The sequence below is a fragment of the Heterodontus francisci genome, chromosome 33 (assembly GCF_036365525.1).
Source record: "Heterodontus francisci isolate sHetFra1 chromosome 33, sHetFra1.hap1, whole genome shotgun sequence".
Lineage (NCBI taxonomy): Eukaryota > Metazoa > Chordata > Chondrichthyes > Heterodontiformes > Heterodontidae > Heterodontus > Heterodontus francisci.
The window spans coordinates 31,973,816-31,991,647 of record NC_090403.1 but is presented as its reverse complement, the minus strand read 5'-3'; the positions used below and the strand labels follow the sequence as shown (position 1 = coordinate 31,991,647).

The window sequence follows — 17,832 nt, the reverse complement described above, 5'->3', positions numbered from 1 at the left end:
GCAGCAGTGGCATCACTGTGTTGCATCTGCAAGACTGAATGTTTTCGTGGATAGCACATTTCTGGATGTGGTCACCCCACAGCTTAAGGGTATGTAGGCAGAGAGGGAATGGGAGACCACCAGGCAGTCGGGGAGGATGAGGCAGGCAGTGCAGGAGTCCCCGGAGTACATCTCACTTTCCAACTGGTATTCTTTAGAATAATGCTCCTCTGGGTAGTGCAACTAGAACCAAGTCCATGACAACCACGGCTGGCTCAGCTGTATGGGGTGGGGGGGATTTGGTGGGGGTGGCGCCGTGCAGCAGGAAGATTGGGAAAGCAATAGTGATGGGGGATTCCATGGTTAGAGGAACAGACAAGGTGTTTCTGCAGCCGCAGATGTTAATCCAGGATGGTATGTTGCCTCCCTGGTGCCAGGGCTAAGAATGTCACTCACTGGCTGCAGAGCATTCTTGAGGGGGGAAGGTGAACAGCAACTGGTTGTGATCCATATCAGTAACAACGACATGGGTAGAAAGAGGGATGAGCTCCTCAGACAGATTTTAGGGAGCCAGGAAAGAAACTAGCAAGCAGGACCTCAAAATTAGTAATCTCCAAATTGCTTCCGGTACCACTTGCTAGGGAGTATAGAAATAGGAGAATAGAGCAATATGAACAAAAGTGGAACCAATGTCCTTACGGAGTGGTTTGCTAGTGCTATTGCGGAGGGTTTAAACTAACTTGGCGAGTGGGGTGGGAAACCAGGAAATAACATTAGAGAGGAAAACCAAGGTGCACACAGAATTGGGTGAGACAGATAGCATTAAAGTAAGAAAGACTAAAGTATTTGGTGTGGTAAGAGGGAATGCAACAAGGCCTAAATTAGTTTTACAGTGCATGGGGTGTGGTAAATGAGGTTGGTGAGCTGCAGGCACAGATAGCCATGTAGGAATATGATATTGTGGTGATAACGGAGACCTGGCTCAAAAAAGGGCAGGACTGGGTCCTAAATATTTCTGGATACAAGGTGTTCAGGAAAGATAGGAAAGAAAGGAGAAGGGGTGGCAGTATTGATTAAGGAAAATATTACTATACTGGAGAGAGAAGATGTCCTAGAGGGGGTCAAGGACAGAATCTATTTGGTTACGATGCGCCCACATTAGCATGCACATGCGATATAAACATGCAAAATAGGGACAGAAAAGAGCAGAAGAAAAGATAAGTAGAACCGTCTGAGGCAATATCTTATTACTGTTTCTCGAGCTTGCTGTAATCCTTGATTGAAGATATGGTGTTGCGTTTCGTTGGGGCCCAGTATTAGTCTTAAACCTTGTTCACGTAGGAAACCTTTTCTTTGAGTTTACGTGTCTTCATTGGTTTCAGTTCCTTGAGAGATGAGCAGGCAGGAGAGGAGATGCTCTCCGTCCATGAACACAAGGCATTCTGCCTCAATTCCCTTTGGGAGTTCAAATTCAAAAAAAACTCCCAAGGTGCCCAGCAGGTTGGTCATGTGACTAGCTCCTTTATATGGAAGAATCTCTTCACATCCTTTGTTGGAGGTTCAAATTTCTCTGCAACAGCCAGTTAGCCATGTGACTAAAACTGGACTGACCACTTCTGTGTATTGGGTAAGCAACTGCTGGATCCCCATTGTTTTAACATTGTCTGTTATCATGGAAATGTCTTTCTGGTCAAGGCTTGCAATTTTAAGTTTTAATGTTCATGTGGTGAAATAATGTGTGCCTCAGTCTTGGCAGGTGGGGTTTTCCTGACAGCAGCGAGCGATTAGAATCTTAAATGCACTGCCTGAAAGTGTGGTGAAGGCAGATTCAGTTGTGGCTTTCAAAAAGGAATTTGCTAATTATCTGACAAGAAATTTGCAGGGCTGCAGAGAAAGTGCAGAGAAGTGGGGACCAGCGTGAGTGTTCTTGCAGAGTTCCAGGCACAAACATAATGACCGAATGGCTTCCTTTTATGCTATAATCATTCTATAATTTTTGTGTCTCATGGCATCAATCATTAAGCTCTAGAATTCTTGTTCTACTGTAAAATAAATTAGAATTTGTATTAGTCTAAAATATAGCCATAGCCAAATGAAAGGGGCATTATCTTCTGCTCCAGGATGCTATGAATGAATGAATATTTGCCATATATTTGCAAATTACTGCAATTGCCAGAAGTGCTTGCCAGCTCTCATTTATATACCCCTATTTTTCCCCTCCTGAATGCAGGTAATTTGCATAGTTATGAGAGATGTACTTGAACTCCTGTTTGTAGCCCATTAACTGATTATTGTGATCTTTTAAACCTGGTGATATGAAATGGAGCAGGTAGGGTATTCTCCTTCCTCTGTGTGTGTGTGTTATCCAATTCTGTAACCCACAAATAACACAATTATCACTATTACATTTCTTCATACAGTTTGTTTGCTTGGTAAATTTTAAATTCATGTAGGTAGTCGGGGAGAAAAACTGGCAAGTTAAGTTTCAGCAAAGTACTGGAAAAAAGGATGTCTTATCTTGGAAATGGGAATTAATGCATTGACCTATTATGAACGTGTGGGTGTGTATAATTTACTTATTTTTCTTTCATCTTTATAGCCATGCATCTGACGTAATGGAAACATCTGGCTGGAAATCTATGGTTTTGTCCCACCCTCATCTGGTGGCTGAAGCTTACCGGTCACTAGCGTCAGCTCAATGCCCTTTCCTTGGTCCTCCCCGCAAGCGGCTCAAGCAATCCTAAAGTGACATTTAGAAAATGGAGCGCATCATTTTAACAGCACTGACCCGATCACAATATTGCACAATGCAATGTATGAAGCTTTCTGACGCGCTTCCCGCCGTGGGAAGGACCGTGCTTGGTGTGCTAATGACCTTTCTGCACTAAGCACTTTGGGGAGAAAAACAAACCACAAACTTTTGCTGCATTGCCTTGTGCCCCCTAGACTTGGCTGAACGGATTCCCGCTGTTTTTTTAACGGATATTTTTAGATGTTGGCTCAGAAGCTTTCATTATGGGGGGTGGGATGGGTAGGGAAGAAAAGGGTAGCCGTTTAACTTGCACTACTTCATCTACTTCATTTCGTGAACTTGAAGCCAGCTTCTGTCAGCACAAGAAAATGGATGGGGCATCTAGAGTCAAATGGACAGCCTCTAAATGGAGGAGAGAAGCACCCAGGCTGTGGATGCCATTGATGTCAATGGGCTTCTTTTGTCCTTCCAGTGAAAATGCAAATATCTTGGTGTCTTTAGCCACATCTGACCCAAAGTGTGCACGTTTGCGACAACAGTCAAGAGAACTGTCTAAGTAGCACTTGTATTATCATATTAAAAACATTTTTACAAGGAAAAACTGAAACCACACAAATTTGGGTCAAATTTTAAAAACATGGGAAGAAACCGTTCAGTTTAGACTTTACCCTCATGTGTTCCTAGCATTCTAAGCTAAACTCTGTTTAGGTACATAAGAGCTATGGCTATGTAAATGTGTTTTCAAATGAATACGAGGTTTCATGTGTAGAATGTGTGAAAAATGCATTTGCATTTTTCTTGAATGGATTAGCAAATGGAACAAGAGTTGAAGAACACATTTTCTTGTTCAATGAAGAAAAACTACTTCAGCTCTTGAATTCTAGCTATTGTCAAACGCTCTCAACTGTTTCTACCCAAGAAGGAAACAGTTAATTTGTAACAACCTGTTCCCAGGTTGCATTGCTTTTCAGAAGTGGGGAAGCAAAATTTAAAATAGTTAACTCCCAAATTTTTCTTTGGAAAATATAAATAAAATATTTTGTATTGAAATGCCTTCTGTGTATTTCCTCTTCAGAGGAAATCCTTTACCCCTAAATAATAATCTGAAATATTGATTAATTGTATGATTTTGACAGCAAGTTCAGCTTTTGTTTAGTGAATAAATTTTGTGCAGAAATTATTTTTAAAGTTAGTCACTTAAACAGAATGTGTATTGAAATCTTTTTTTTTTCCCCAAACACACTTATTTATTGGAGCAAAGTCTGCTATTCTGATTTGATTCAGTGGTGTTATGTTTTGAGGACATCGGAAACTTACTTGAAAAGGCTGATCTCCTTTTCAGATGGTGATTAAAATGACTCTTGTCCTGTTACCAAGGTTGAGATTTCAGTTTTACAAATGTTTTGGATGAGAATGGATGCCACCAACAATCCTTGCATCCTGTAAATTTAGTTCTGAAACTTGGGCATAGTTTCAGTGAAGTCTGGCTGTGCTGTCAAAAGCTTAAAATTCTTGATTTACTTTGTCCCTTTCAAACAGAGTTTGAGCAGTCTTCTCCCAGTGCTGCTCTTTTCTCCTTTTTGTTTCCTCTCCAAAGTAAGAAACTGGTTTGTGTCTGGATGGTGCAGAGTAAAAAAAAAAAATCAGACTGGAAACTTAGTTGAATTTGCATTGGTACTTTATGATTTTGTTTTAAATCAAAGCTTTACTCTGTGTACCACAGCCGCTGGCAGCATAGCTTTACATTCCTGAAACTATAAACTGTATGGTCTGCTTTCATTGCTCATGTGAACATATGAGGATAGGCTGATATATTAAAGAATGTCACCTATGTATTTTGTCCTTTTATCTACCAGCTTATCTCCATTCCATCATACTACACTGCTTATTCAAACCCTTCCATCTCTGCTCTCAGATACTTGAGAGAGCTTCACAAATTTGCTTTTAAACATTGTTTCATGTGTAATGCAATGCTGACTAGAATTGTTTAGACTTATGCTGCATTCCATGCAATAGTTCGGTGAACAAAAATTTTAATCAGGCAACTGCTGGATAAAATTGGTCTCCTCCAGCACAGACTTTTTTGGGGACGTTAAAAATCATGATAAACTGAAAATCCTTTCGGTTACTATTTAGAACATGATATAAGAACATGAAAAGATAGACAATTTTTTATTTTATTAGTCATAGCCATCAAAATTTTAAAGTTAAATATATCAGGCGATTGATGCAAATCAGAAAAAAGAGGGGGTTTTTTTGTACTTTGTGTTCAGTTGCCAGGTATTGATGAAAGCACTAACCTTTAATTTTTATCTCTTCAGGAAGCTGAATATTTCCAACATCTGAGTTGCCCTCTTGTAATTCTCTGTTAAATACAGATTTCCAAGAACCTTTCTGTACACAAAAGCAATATGAGAAAAATGCCCAGAATAAAGAAAATTAGATACCATTTCCTCTGGGCTTGGGAGGCACTCCTTGTCCACTTCACCTGTGCTATTTAGTAATTTCTTGACTCATTTTCTTGATACCTCACATTTGTCATAATTCTGCGGCATTTTTTTTTAACAATTGCCAATTTAAAAAAAGTCCTGCAAGAGCATTCTAAACCAACAATTAAACTAACGAAGTGCATGGCATTGCACCTTATATGCCAGAAGTTACCAGATTTACATGCTGCCTATTTTACTTGTGAATGTTGAAATTATAACTTATTTTAGTGTTCAGTTATGGGGTATCAAAAGAGACAGGATGGAGGTTGGTGTGCACATTTGCATTTTCAGTTGGCCTAAGATCACACTCTGAAATTCAGTCGCAGGTTTGAGCGATCCTGCTTATAACTTTAGAATGGAATTGAGCCGTGATTCTACAAAAAGGTAAACCTATCAAAATACTTTCAAAGGAATAAAAGTGCAAATCCAGATACAGCACATGGTCTGTTTTTAAAAAAACATTAAAAGAAAATTTAAACTTCCTCCGACAGCTTAAATGTCAAGCTGAATTCCATGCTTAAAAATGATTGATAGGTTTGTTTCTTCGTGAGTACTGTGATGTTAAGCCTGTACGTGATCATTGCATTTGCGTCTACTTTCTCGACAGTTCCTTGACTAAAGTTTTACAAAGACAGTGTCACCATCGAAGCTTCTTTGGAAAAAAAAAAGTAGTTCCAAAGATGGCATTATTTTTATGCTGTTCTGAATGTTATATTTGATGCGGAAGATAATTGTTTAAAAAGAGTATTGATAACTGACCTTGACGCAGAAACTCAACTTGCATGTCTTGTTAAGCTGTGCAATGTTGGTGAATGGATGTGGAGAGTTAAAACTGATGAAGTATTTAACAACTATTATCAGCTCCTGGTTCCTCTCAATTTTTTTTATATTAACCAATACAATGTGTATAATTAAAAGAAGTGTATCTAGCTTCCATTCATTAAGTCACATTTCAAATCATGGCCTTGTCAGTGTCACACTTCAAGTGACACACATCTTGGTTCAGAATTTAGTGATGGCTTTAATAAGCACTCGTTTGCTCAGTTACCAATCACCTTATCCAATTGACTAAACATGAATGAACCAAAAGCAGTCGATTCAGTTGATAGATACCATAAAGAACAAAGAAGAATCAAAATACTGGCCTGTGGAATTTCTTAATTTATTTTATAGGTATGAATCCTGAACACTTAGTCAGCAGATGCAGGGCAATCAGATTGTTCATGTAATTTTTTGAACTGAGGTTGAGCTGCCAATTTGACTTTTCAGTTATCTGGCAATATACCAATGGAGGCAAACATTGTAACATGAACCTGTGGGGAGAAAAACATTTAGACTAAAATCCCTGGGAAATGTTTCCTTTGTTATGGAAGCCTGGGCCTCAAAATTAGAGTACTAACCTGCATTTCAAATATTAAATTGGGCTTTGTTGTATTTTTTTTCTGCTGATGCTTTGTTTATTCCTGATTGGCTGCAAATTATCTATATTCTACTCTTGCAATTTAGTTTAGTTTTATTGGTTTATATTTCTATCACTTATTGTATACCTCTAATATCACCTCTCAGAACATGAATTCCTCTGACTTGTATTTATTATAAGTGTATTCAAAGTGTCAGCTCCAGTTTAGCGGTGGCACTTCTGTTTCTGAGCCAGATGGTTGTGGGTTCAAGCTCCAGACTGACATTTGAGTGTAGTAATGAGGGTGTGCTAAATTGCCGTCTTTCAGATGGGTACTAAACAGGGCCTGGTGTGCTCTCTTAGGCCTCCCCAGCATCACAGATGCCAGTCTTTAGCCAATTTGATTCAGTCCACGTGACGTCAAGAAGCAGCTGATGGCATTGGATACTTCAAAGGCACTGGACGCTGATAACCTCTGAATGTGGTACTGAAGACTTGTGTTCCAGAGCTAGCTGCCCCCCTAGCCAAGAATTTCCTGTATAGCTACAACACTGGCAGCTACCTGACAATATTGGAAATTTCCCAGGTATTCGTTCGTTCGTTGGTGCATCATCTTCCCCAAAGTTTGACTCTTTTGGATCTCCACCTCTCTCTGATGTGCTGTCCTTGCACGTTCTGCATAGGCCAACTGCATCCAGTCCATTACGTATGTCATCCATTTTCTTCTCTGCTTCCCTCTCATATTTTCCATTGATCATTCGTTCCAATAATTATCTCTGTCTACCTTCTGCTCTAATAATGTGACGGAAGGATTGTATGTTTCTCTTTGATGTTGTGCACTAATTTCCTTTTTCCTCCAGCCATTTCCAGCACTTACTCATTAGTTTTTCTGTCTAAGATATGCAGCACATCCTCCAATATGCCCACATCTCGACTGCATTCAACTTATAAATAATCACTTTATTTGTTGTCCATGTCTTTGAGACATATAATATAGATACCAAAATGTACATCTCAGCATTCTTTTCCTAAGATTCAGGGTCAGTTTCTTTGATTAAAAAGTTCTTCATTCTGACAGAACTGGTCTTGGCTATCTCAATTCTCCTTTGAATCTCAGTGAGATCTCCAGTCATCTGTGATAACCTGCCCAATTTATGTAAACCTTTTCACTTGCTCTAGGACTTGTCCATTTACTTCAATTTTCACTTCTGGTGTTTATCACCATAGTCTTGGTATTTTTCACTTCATTCTTGATCCATATTCCACGCTCCTTGCGTTCACTTTGTTCACAATTTCCTGTAGGGCCTCTTCTGACTCTGCAATCAGTGCAGTGTGTTATGGGCAAGGTGAGGAGGGGGTCACAATCGTCCCTCTTGCCCTTCCTCTTATTTGACCCCAATAGGGTTTATTCCTTTTAAACAACAAGAGGTATGTTTTTTTTTCTACTCAAGCTAAACCCAATCTAAAATAATTTTTAAAAAAAAGCTACTCATGCAGGCACACATTCACAGGAGTATCTCACACTCACACACATAGATTAAAAAGTGGAAAGTAGGTTTTTTTTTGCTTGAATTCAAGTCCAGAATAAAGAAAAGTTAAATACGCAGTCTGAGTTTGGATAATTCAATGGTCTTCCGGCTGGAGTTGAATTCTAGAAGTCTTCGGCTGTTTTTTAAAACATTCATGGGATGTGGGCATCACTGGCTATGCCAGCATTTATTGCCCATCCTTAATTGCCCTTGAGAAGGTGGTGGTGAGCCATGTGGGGGTAGGTACACCCACAATGCTGTTAGGAAGGGAGTTCCAGGATTTGGACCCAGCAACAGTGAAGTAACGGCAATATAGTTCCAAGTCATGATGGTGTGTGACTTGGAGGGGAACTTGCAAGTGGTGGTGGTCCCATGCAACTGCTGCCCTTGTCCTTCTAGTTGGTAGAGGTCGTGGGTTTGGAAGGTGCTGTCTAAGGAGCCTTGGTGCATTGCTGCAGTGCATCTTGTAGATGGTACACACTGCTGGCACTGCGTCGGTTGTGGAGGGGGTGAATGTTTGTAGATGGGGTGCCAATCAAGCGGGCTGCTTTGTCTTGAATGGTGTCGAGCTGCTTAAGTGTTGTTGGAGCTGCACTCATCCAGGCAAGTGGAGAGTATTCTATCACACTCCTGACTTGTGCCTTGTAGATGGTGAACAGGCTTTGGGGAGTCAGGAGGTAAGTTACTTGCTACAGGATTCCTAGCCTTTGACCTGCTCTTGTAGCCACGGTATTTATATGGCTACTCCAGTTCAGTCTCTGGTCCGTGGTAACCCCCAGGATGTTAAAATGCACTTTGTGGCTGGCCCTCTTTGCTCAGCATTTTCTTGGAGACTGAATTGTAGGTGGCTCTCTTCCCCGGTCTCTGGCTGTAGCAGACTTTAGGCTTGGAGGGTCCGTAGTTGAAGACTGTTTTCAAACTTGATGTTTTAGAGAGAGCAAATGAAAGAAAGGGAGGCACACAGCCTTCTCTACTGCTGCACACACATGTCTCTTTGTGTGCAACAAAACTCCCAATTTTACACAGCCTGGGTAGACGGTCACATAGTTGCCCCTGCGTAGTCTCTGGATACAAGGTTCAGAATTGGCTCCACAGGCCCCAGGATGCCAGTATTTACACTCGGAGGGGTTTGCTGTTTCAGTCGGTCAGGGTTGCCTTGACTGATGAGCTAATGAAGCAATCCTAGGTAATTCAGTTACTAAGAACAAGCCATTGTTCTGGGTCCATGGCTTCAGACTTCTGGTTCCAGTCGGGCCTTGGAATGTGCAAAGGTGTTTCAGATGCAAATTATGGTGGCCATCTTGGCAGCCAGTTTTTTAAAAGTTAACTAGGATTTCCTCCATTAAAAGTCTAATGTAACTTTCCAACCAATTAACTAATTCTCATTTGGCATATAGTGTTTTCTTGATACATCCACACCATGCAGAATGAAATGTGATAGCAGCATTTCATTAGTTGTGGAAAAGAAAAAAAAACATATACATTCTTAAAACACTCTCCACAAATTCACTCATTAATCGTAGATTTTCTGCAGCTGGCTTTGTCTGCAATAGTTATGCTGATTTTAAATTTTTTTGGAGTTTTGTCTGGAATGGTCATTTGTTATCAAATGCGGTTAGAGTTTCTCCAGTATCAATTTGTAACACTCTGGGGATGTACATCTCAATAAACGTTGTTGCTGAAGCTAGGGATCTGCAAATTCCATTATTGCAGCAAATTCTGTTGTATGTACAAGCTTTAACCCCTCGACTGCTGTTTTTGTAACACGTGGCATTAACCATTCAGGTTTCAGCACCTTGATAATTTTTCTCCCTATAGTGCCAGTGCGTAATAGATTGGTTTTTAACCCCTTTGATGTGTCTGAGATTTCCTCTGGGCCCTTGTTCTTCCCGATTTCTGAATTGAAATTGCTGGGTTTAATTATGGGTTTGGGACTTTATCATTGGGTTCTTCAGTGGGTAGGTCCACACTGATCTCACTTTGTTTTTTGGTGAGTCACACAAGTGCTGTTTACTTTAGGGCATTTTTCTTTCCCTTTTCCCTTTACTGTAGGGAGGGTCTCTTTGCTAATATGCCCCATGTCCTCTGGGACATTCCCACTCACAGGTGTCTATCCAGCTTTCACTGCACTCCCCTGTGGCACTTCAACTAGGTGCAGCATCTCCCTTACTGTTGGTCTGCTTTCCTTGTCCCTGCAGGTTTCTATAAATGCTGTTAGCAGCCTGGTAGGGTGCCTCTTTGACCTGCATTTAAGTAGGAGAGTGTGGGGTCTAATTTTCCCAACATTTCAAGGTTGGCTAACTGGACAGTAGGGGATTCCAGTTGAGAATCCTCCCAGTCCCCCCTCTAACTTGTTCTCTCTGTCCTTTTCATCCCCTTATTAACTGATAGACCTGTGCTTGTCTGTCCCCTTTTGTTTTTGGCAGGGATCCCACACAAGCACTCTGCTGAAGGGTTCCCCAAAACCCAGTATGGGAATTAGGGGTGCAGGCTGGGGCTTCCCCACAACCTGGCACATGTGGCAAGTTTTACAGAACTCCACCACATCTTTGAGGTTTTTGGCCAGTGAAAATGCTGTCTTATGCAGGCTTGAGTTTTTCTTACACCAACATGTCCAGCCATTGGAAAGTTGTGGGCCATTCTTAGTATTTCTTTGCAGCGCCACTATCTGGTGAACCACTGTCCACTCTTATTCCGCAGGTCTGTGAGGAGGTCTCCACTTCCTCATCAGCACCTCATTCTTTAAATAGCGTTCAGGGACTCCCTCTGCTTCAGTTTCGGTTTGGGCAGTCTGTGCTAACTTCTTTAGTACTGGAACAGCTTGCTTTGCCTCAACTAGCGAAGATCTGTTTTAACCCATTGATTGGGTCCTCTGCCTTCCCAAAGATGGCTTCAGATAACCAGACAGTAGGGTCATCTGTCTGCAGTGCCAATTCAGCCTCCTCTGGTGGAGCTTGTTTGGCCATGGACTGAGTCACCACAAAGTCTGGGAAAATGTCGGGGACCTTCTCCTGCAACTGCCCTGTCTCCCTGACCTCTTTTGGTGTCTCTAAAACTACTGGGGAAGCTATCACCTTTGCCCCCGCCAGATCATTACCCAGGAGCAGGTCGACCCTATCCACAGATAAACAAGGGACAATCCCCATGCTTACTGGTCCTGAAACTAGGTCACACTCCAAATACACTCAATATAAAGGTATGGGAATATACTGCTGACTGATACCATTCACTAACACCCTAGCGTTCACTGCACTCTCTGGGGGAATGGTTATGCCTTTACCCAGCAGAAGGGATTTGGTGGCTCCTGTATCCCTAAGTATGACTATGGGCTTGCTTGCCCCACTCAAAGGGTATGGGGTCACTTTTCCTTGGGATACAAAATCCTGGTAACCTTCAGGGATATTAAATTTTCCCACACTCACAGGGGTATGTTTACTGGGTCTTTCTGCCACAGTTAAAGCCACAGCCTGCTCTGTTGTGCTTTCCATCAGGGACCCTTCTCTTGCACTGGTCTGGCGTGCCCTGATTAATCCCTATAATTTCCAGCAGTCCGCTTGAAGGTGACCTGCCTTGTTGCAGTGGAAACAAACAGGTCTTTGGGTGTTGCTCCTGCTCTCAGCGCTGTCCTTTTTGACCTGAGGAGGGCTCCCTGTGTGTCCAGCTTTCCCTTCATGCCCAGGGCTGCTTGGGCTCCTGTCACCCTCCCACCTTTTTATCCTCTCCAAGTTTGTGTAGGTGACGAAGGAAGGGTTTCCCTTTGGGTAAAGGCTTGTATACGAGGGTAAATTCATCAGCCAGAATTGCAGCTTGCCTGGTTCGTTGAACCTTTTGTTCTGACCTGAAAGCTGCTAAGTCTGGTGAGAAAGAGTTTTAAGGGTTAATATCTCCTAGCATTGTTTTTTTTCTTCAATTTAGCAACTAACTAAAAATTACTCCTTGAGTTAAGCAAAGTTCAGTTTTATTCCAGCCTTAAAACAGGGGTATACAAGCTGTCTGGGAGCAGTGCAGCTAGTTACTTAGGAGCTGGTTTAAACTGGTTTTCAGAAGCTTGAATCAGCCATTTTTCAGAGAGTATAAAAACGGCTTTCTCAGTGCTGCTTCACCTGCACAGAGTACTGCTTTGAGTGCATAGAGGGAGTTTAGTGAGTGAGGAAGTTCAGTGAGGGAGGTGCTCCTTTCTTTCTCTTTCTACCATTTTTCAGCCTCCAGTAGCTGGCTAAGTAACTGGAGAAGAAGCTGGTGAGTAACTGGTAAGTTATTCTACTTATTCTAATTGTAATAAACAGTTTTTAAAGTTATGGTACGGCAGGTCAAATCAGCCAAGTGGAATGCACATCCTGCGGTATGTGGGAAGTCATGGATGCACTAAGTGTTCTAGACGAACACATCTGCAGAAAGTGTCACCGGCTGCACAAGCTTGAGCTCCGGGTTTCAGTACTCGAGCGGTAGCTGGAGTCACGATTGTGCATTCGCAAGGCAGAGGACTACGTGGAGAACATGTTTATGGATGTGGTCACACCGCAGGTTGTGCAGGAGTCCCCTGAGGCCATCTTGCTTGTTAATCGGTTTTCCATTTTGGATACTGGTGAGGGCGAAGCGTTCCTCAGGGGAGTGCAGCCAGAGCAAAGACTGTGGTTCCACAGGTGGCTCAGCTGCACAGGAGGGAGGAAGAAGAGTGAAAGAGCAATAATAGGGGATTCGGTAGTCAGGGATCAGACAGGTGTTTCTGCAGCAGGAAACGTGACTCCAGGATGGCGTATTGCCTCCCTGGTGCCAGGGTCAAGGATGTCACGGAGCGGCTGCAAGACATCCTTCTGGGAAAGGGTGAACAGCTAGGGCTCATGGTCCACAATGATGCCAATGACATAGGTAGGAAAAGGGATGAGGTCCTGAAAGCAGTTTTTAGGGAGTTAGGAAGGAATTAAAAAGCAGGAGCTTGAGCAGTAATGTCAGGATTACTCCCAGTGACACGTGCTACTGAGTATAAGAATAGGAGGATTGACCGATTGAACATGTGGCTGGAGAATTGATGTAGGAGGGGAGGGTATCTGATTCCTGAGGCATTGGGACCTGTACAAGATGGACGGGCTACGCCTCAACAGGACCGGCGCTAATATCCTCGCAGCTAGTGCTGTTGTGGAGGGTTTAAACTAGCTTGTCAGGGGGATGGGAACTTGAGGGGTAGCTCAAATTGGAAGGAAGGAAAGCTGGTAACAGGAGGTAGAAAAGTAGCAAGCAACATTAGAAGGCAGGCAAACAAAGGTGAGCATCAACGAGGCTTAAAATGCAGAATAACGTCAAGATGATAAGGTTAAGGGCACTCTACCTGAATGTATGCAGCATTCGCAACAAGATAGATAATTTAAAGGCACAAATAGAGGTAAATGGGTGTCATCTAATTGTCATAGCAGAAATGTAGCTACAGGGTGACCAAGAGTGGGAACTGAATATTCAAGTATATTCGACATTTAGGAAGGACAGGCGAAAAGGAGGTGGTGTTGCACTGAAAATGAGGGATTGGGATCAGTGTATTAGTAAGGGATGATCTCAGATCGGAAGAACAAAATGAGGAATCTGTATGGGTGGAGCTAAGACACAGCAAGGGGCAGCAAACATTGGTAGGAGTTGTTTATAGGCTACCAAACAGGAGTGGTCGTGTGAGGCATGGTATTAATCAGGAGATTAGAGAACTATGTAGCATAGGTAATACAGTAATCATGGGTGTCTTCAATCTGCATATAGACTGGGTAAACCTAATGAGCACTAATGCTGTGGAGGACGAATTTCTGGGGTGTTAGGAACATAAGGGCAGCAGAAGGCCATTTAGCCCGAGCCTGCCCTGCCAATTAATATGATCATGGGAAGAAGAAAGAATAGAAGAGCAGTGTATTTAAATGGAGAGAGATTGCAGAACTCTGTGGTACATAGGGATCTGGGTGTCCTGGTACATGATTCAGAAAAAATTAGTTTGCAGACACAGCAAGTGATTAAGAAGGCAAATGGAATGTTATTGTTCTTCTTTGGCCTCCTTGTCTCGAGAGACAATGGCTAAGCGCCTGGAGGTGGTCAGTGGTTTGTGAAGCAGCGCCTGGAGTGGCTATAAAGGCCAAATGTAGAGTGGCAGACTCTTCCACAGGTGCTGCAGATAAAATTGGTTGACTGCTGTTACACAGTTGGCGCTCTCCTTGCGCTTCTGACTTTTTTCCTGCCAACTGCTAAGTCTCTTCGACTTGCCACACTTTAGCCCCGCCTTTATGGCTGTCCGCCAGCTCTGACGGACGCTGGCAACTGACTCCCACAACTTGTGATCAATGTCACAGGACTTCATGTCGCGTTTGCAGACGTCTTTAAAGCAGAGACAAGGACGGCCGGTGGGTCTGATACCAGCGACGAGCTCGCTGTACAATGTGTCCTTGGGGATCCTGCCATTTTCCATGCGGCTCACATGGCCAAGCCATCTCAGGCGCCGCTGGCTTAGTAGGGTGTATATGCTGGGGATGTTGGCCGCCTCGAGGACTTTTGTGTTGGAGATACGGTCCTGTCACCTGATGCCAAGGATTCTCCGGAGGCAGCGAAAATGGAATGAATTGAGACGTCGCTCTTGGCTGACATACGTTGTCCAGGTCTCACTGCCGTAGAGCAAGGTACTGAGGACACAGGCTTGATACACTGGGACTTTTGTGTTCTGTCAGTGTGCCATTTTCCCACACTCTCTTGGCCAGTCTGGACATAGCAGTGGAAGCCTTTCCCATGCATTTGTTGATTTCTGCATCGAGAGACAGGTTACTGGTGATAGTTGAGCCTAGGTAGGTGAACTCTTGAGCCACCTCCAGAGCGTGGTCGCCGATATTTATGGATGGGGCATTTGTGATGTCCTGTCCCATGATGTTCGTTTTCTTGAGGCTGATGGTTAGGCCAAATTCGGTGCAGGCAGCCACAAACTGTCCATGAGTCTCTGCAGACACTCTTCAGTGTGAGATGTTAATGCAGCATCATCAGCAAAGAGGAGTTCCCTGATGAAGACTTTCCGTACTTTGGTCTTCGCTCTTAGATGGGCAAAGTTGAACAACCTGCCACCTGATCTTGTGTGGAGGAAAATTCCTTCTTCTGAAGACTTGAATGCATGAGAAAGCATCAGTGAGAAGAAGATCCCAAACCGTGTAGGTGCAAGAACCCAGCCCTGTTTCACGCCACTCAGGATGGGAAAGGGGTCTGATGAGGCGCCACTATGCTGAATTGTGCCTTTCATATTGTCATGGAATGAGGTGATGATGCTTAGTATCTTTGGTGGGCATCCAATCTTTTCTAGTAGTCTGAAGAGACCACGTCTGCTGACAAGGTCAAAGGCTTTGGTGAGATCAATGAAAGCAATGTAGAGGGGCATCTGTTGTTCACAGCATTTCTCCTGTAGCTGGCAAAGGGAGAACAGCATGTCAATGGTGGATCTCTCTGCTCGAAAGCCACACTGTGTCTCAGGGTAGACACACTCAGCTAGCTTCTGGAGCCTGTTTAAAGCGACTCGAGTGAAGACTTTCCCCACTATGCTGAGCAGGGAGATTTCACGGTAGTTCCAGTCACCACGGTCACCTTTGTTTTTATAGAGGGTGATGATATTGGCATCGTGCATGTCCTGTGGTACTGCTCCCTCATCCCAGCACAGGCAGAGCAGTTCATAGAATGCTGAGAGTATAGCAGGCTTGGCACTCTTGATGATTTCAGGGGTAATGCCGTCCTTCCCAGCGGCTTTTCCGCTGGCCAGAGAATCAATGGCATCACTGAGTTCCGATTTTGTTGGCTGTACGTCCAGCTCATCCATGACTGGCAGAGACTGGGCTGCATTGATGGCGGTCTCTCACAGCATTTTCCCTGGAGTTCTAGGTCGTGTTCCACCCAGCGGTCCACTTGCTTGCGTTGGTCAGTGATTGTGTCCCCTGATTTAGATTTGAGGAGGGCAATCTTCATGATGGTTGGCCCAAAAGCTCTCTCAATGCCATCATACATTCCTCTGAAATTTCCGGTGTCAGAGGCCAGCTGAATATGACTGCATAGGTATTGCCAGTAGTCATTTGTGCAGTGCTTCTGGCTGCTTTAAGTGCTACGGATGTTAACTCGCTGGGGCTTTTCTTGTAGTTCAGCAGTGCAATGCGCTTAGCAGCTATGACCGGTTCCAGCTATTCAATGTGAGATTGAAACCAGTCTGCATTCCGCTTCACACGTTTGCCATAGGTGGTCATTGCTGAGTCATAGATGGCATCTCTGATGTGGGCCCACTTGGTCTCTGCATCCCCTGTGGGAGTGTTTTGAAGCACTTTTTCGAGTGAATTTAGAAACTTATGTAACAGCTGTGGATAAGAAATTCTGCTAGTGTTGATGCGCGGGCGGCTCTTCTGCTTGGAGTGATGCAGCTTCTTTGGTTTGAGGCTAACCTTGCTGCACACCAGGGAGTGGTCAGTGTCGCAGTCCGCACTGTGGAAGCTGCGTGTGATTTGAACGCTGTTTAGAGAGGCCTTCCTTGTGACTGAGGTCCAGCTGGTGCCAACGGCGTGATCTTGGGTGCCTGCAGAAAACCTGATGACAGGGTTTAGTGTGAAAAAATGAGTTGGTGATGCAGAGGTTATGATAGGTACATAACTCAAGCAGTCTCTGACCATTCTCATTCATCCTACCAGTGCCATAGTGCCCAAGGCAGGAGGGCCATGAGTCATGGAAGGCCCCAACCCTGGCATTGAAGTCCCCCAGCAGGAACAGGTGTTCGGTATTGGGAATGCTACTAACGATATTGTGGAGTTCCTCGTAGAACTGGTCTTTAGCTTCAGCTGGGGAGCAGAGTGTTGGAGCATAGATGCTGAGTAGGTGTACTGGACCAGAGGCGGTGAACAGACGGATGGACAGTATGCGTTCAGAGCCACCCTCAATGGCTCGATCATGCTGAGCAAAGAGTTTCTGATGGCGAAGCCCACTCCATGCTGTCTTGGTTCTTCAGGATCCCTACCCTGCCAGAAGAAGGGGTAGTCTTACTCTGAGATCCGCTTGCAGGGAGGCGTGTCTCCTGAAGTGCTGCAATGTCCACATTGAGTCTACTGAGCTCATTGTTAATGATGGCAGTCTTCCGAGAATCGTTGATTTGTGTAAGGTCTTCCAACAGGCCAGGACACACAGCTCTGACGTTCCAGCTTGCAAAACAAAGGGCTGGTACCTTCCTTCCTTTTTTGGTCGTGCTGTTTGGTGCGGTGTTGCAGTCCACCTGTCGGGCAATGACCCTGAGCTCCAAGCACCCATTGAAGCAGGTGGACTCTGGCGGGACAGAACCTTACTGACAGGGGGCTGCCTGGTTTGAGGCGGGCGGTAGCTGTCCAGTGAGATGCGATGACCTCTCCGACCGACAAAGGCAACCCATGGCGCCCAATCTCGATGCCAGTTCAGCTGAACTTATAACCCGTAACTGCTGCCTTTCGTGTTGATTTGGTCGCTGTGAGGCGACTATGGAGTGATCTCTCCATGGCGCATGCCTGGGCGGATGTATGGAGGTTGAGTTGCCCAAGCGTCAAAACCCCCCTCTCGGCCTTCCTGGTGGGGTCCAAAGGAAGTGCTGAGCACAACATTTGGCACCGGTATGGTTGCAGGAACTGCCGGAAATATGCCAGAGGTGACACATGACCGCCTTCGGGGTTCCGTTCCGGATTT

General features: G+C 44.0%; 1 protein-coding gene across 2 annotated transcripts in view; it reads left to right on the top strand.

Moving 5' to 3' along the window:
* spop (speckle type BTB/POZ protein) overlaps window positions 1-3,781 on the top strand; it is a 120,969-nt gene extending 117,188 nt beyond the window's left edge. For both annotated transcript variants that reach the window (XM_068013266.1, XM_068013267.1), the window contains exon 11: window positions 2,579-3,781. In XM_068013266.1, the coding sequence (XP_067869367.1) occupies window positions 2,579-2,723 (145 nt within the window). In that variant the 3' untranslated portion in view covers window positions 2,724-3,781. The remainder of the gene's footprint in view (window positions 1-2,578) is intronic.
* Window positions 3,782-17,832: the final 14,051 nt, after the last annotated feature.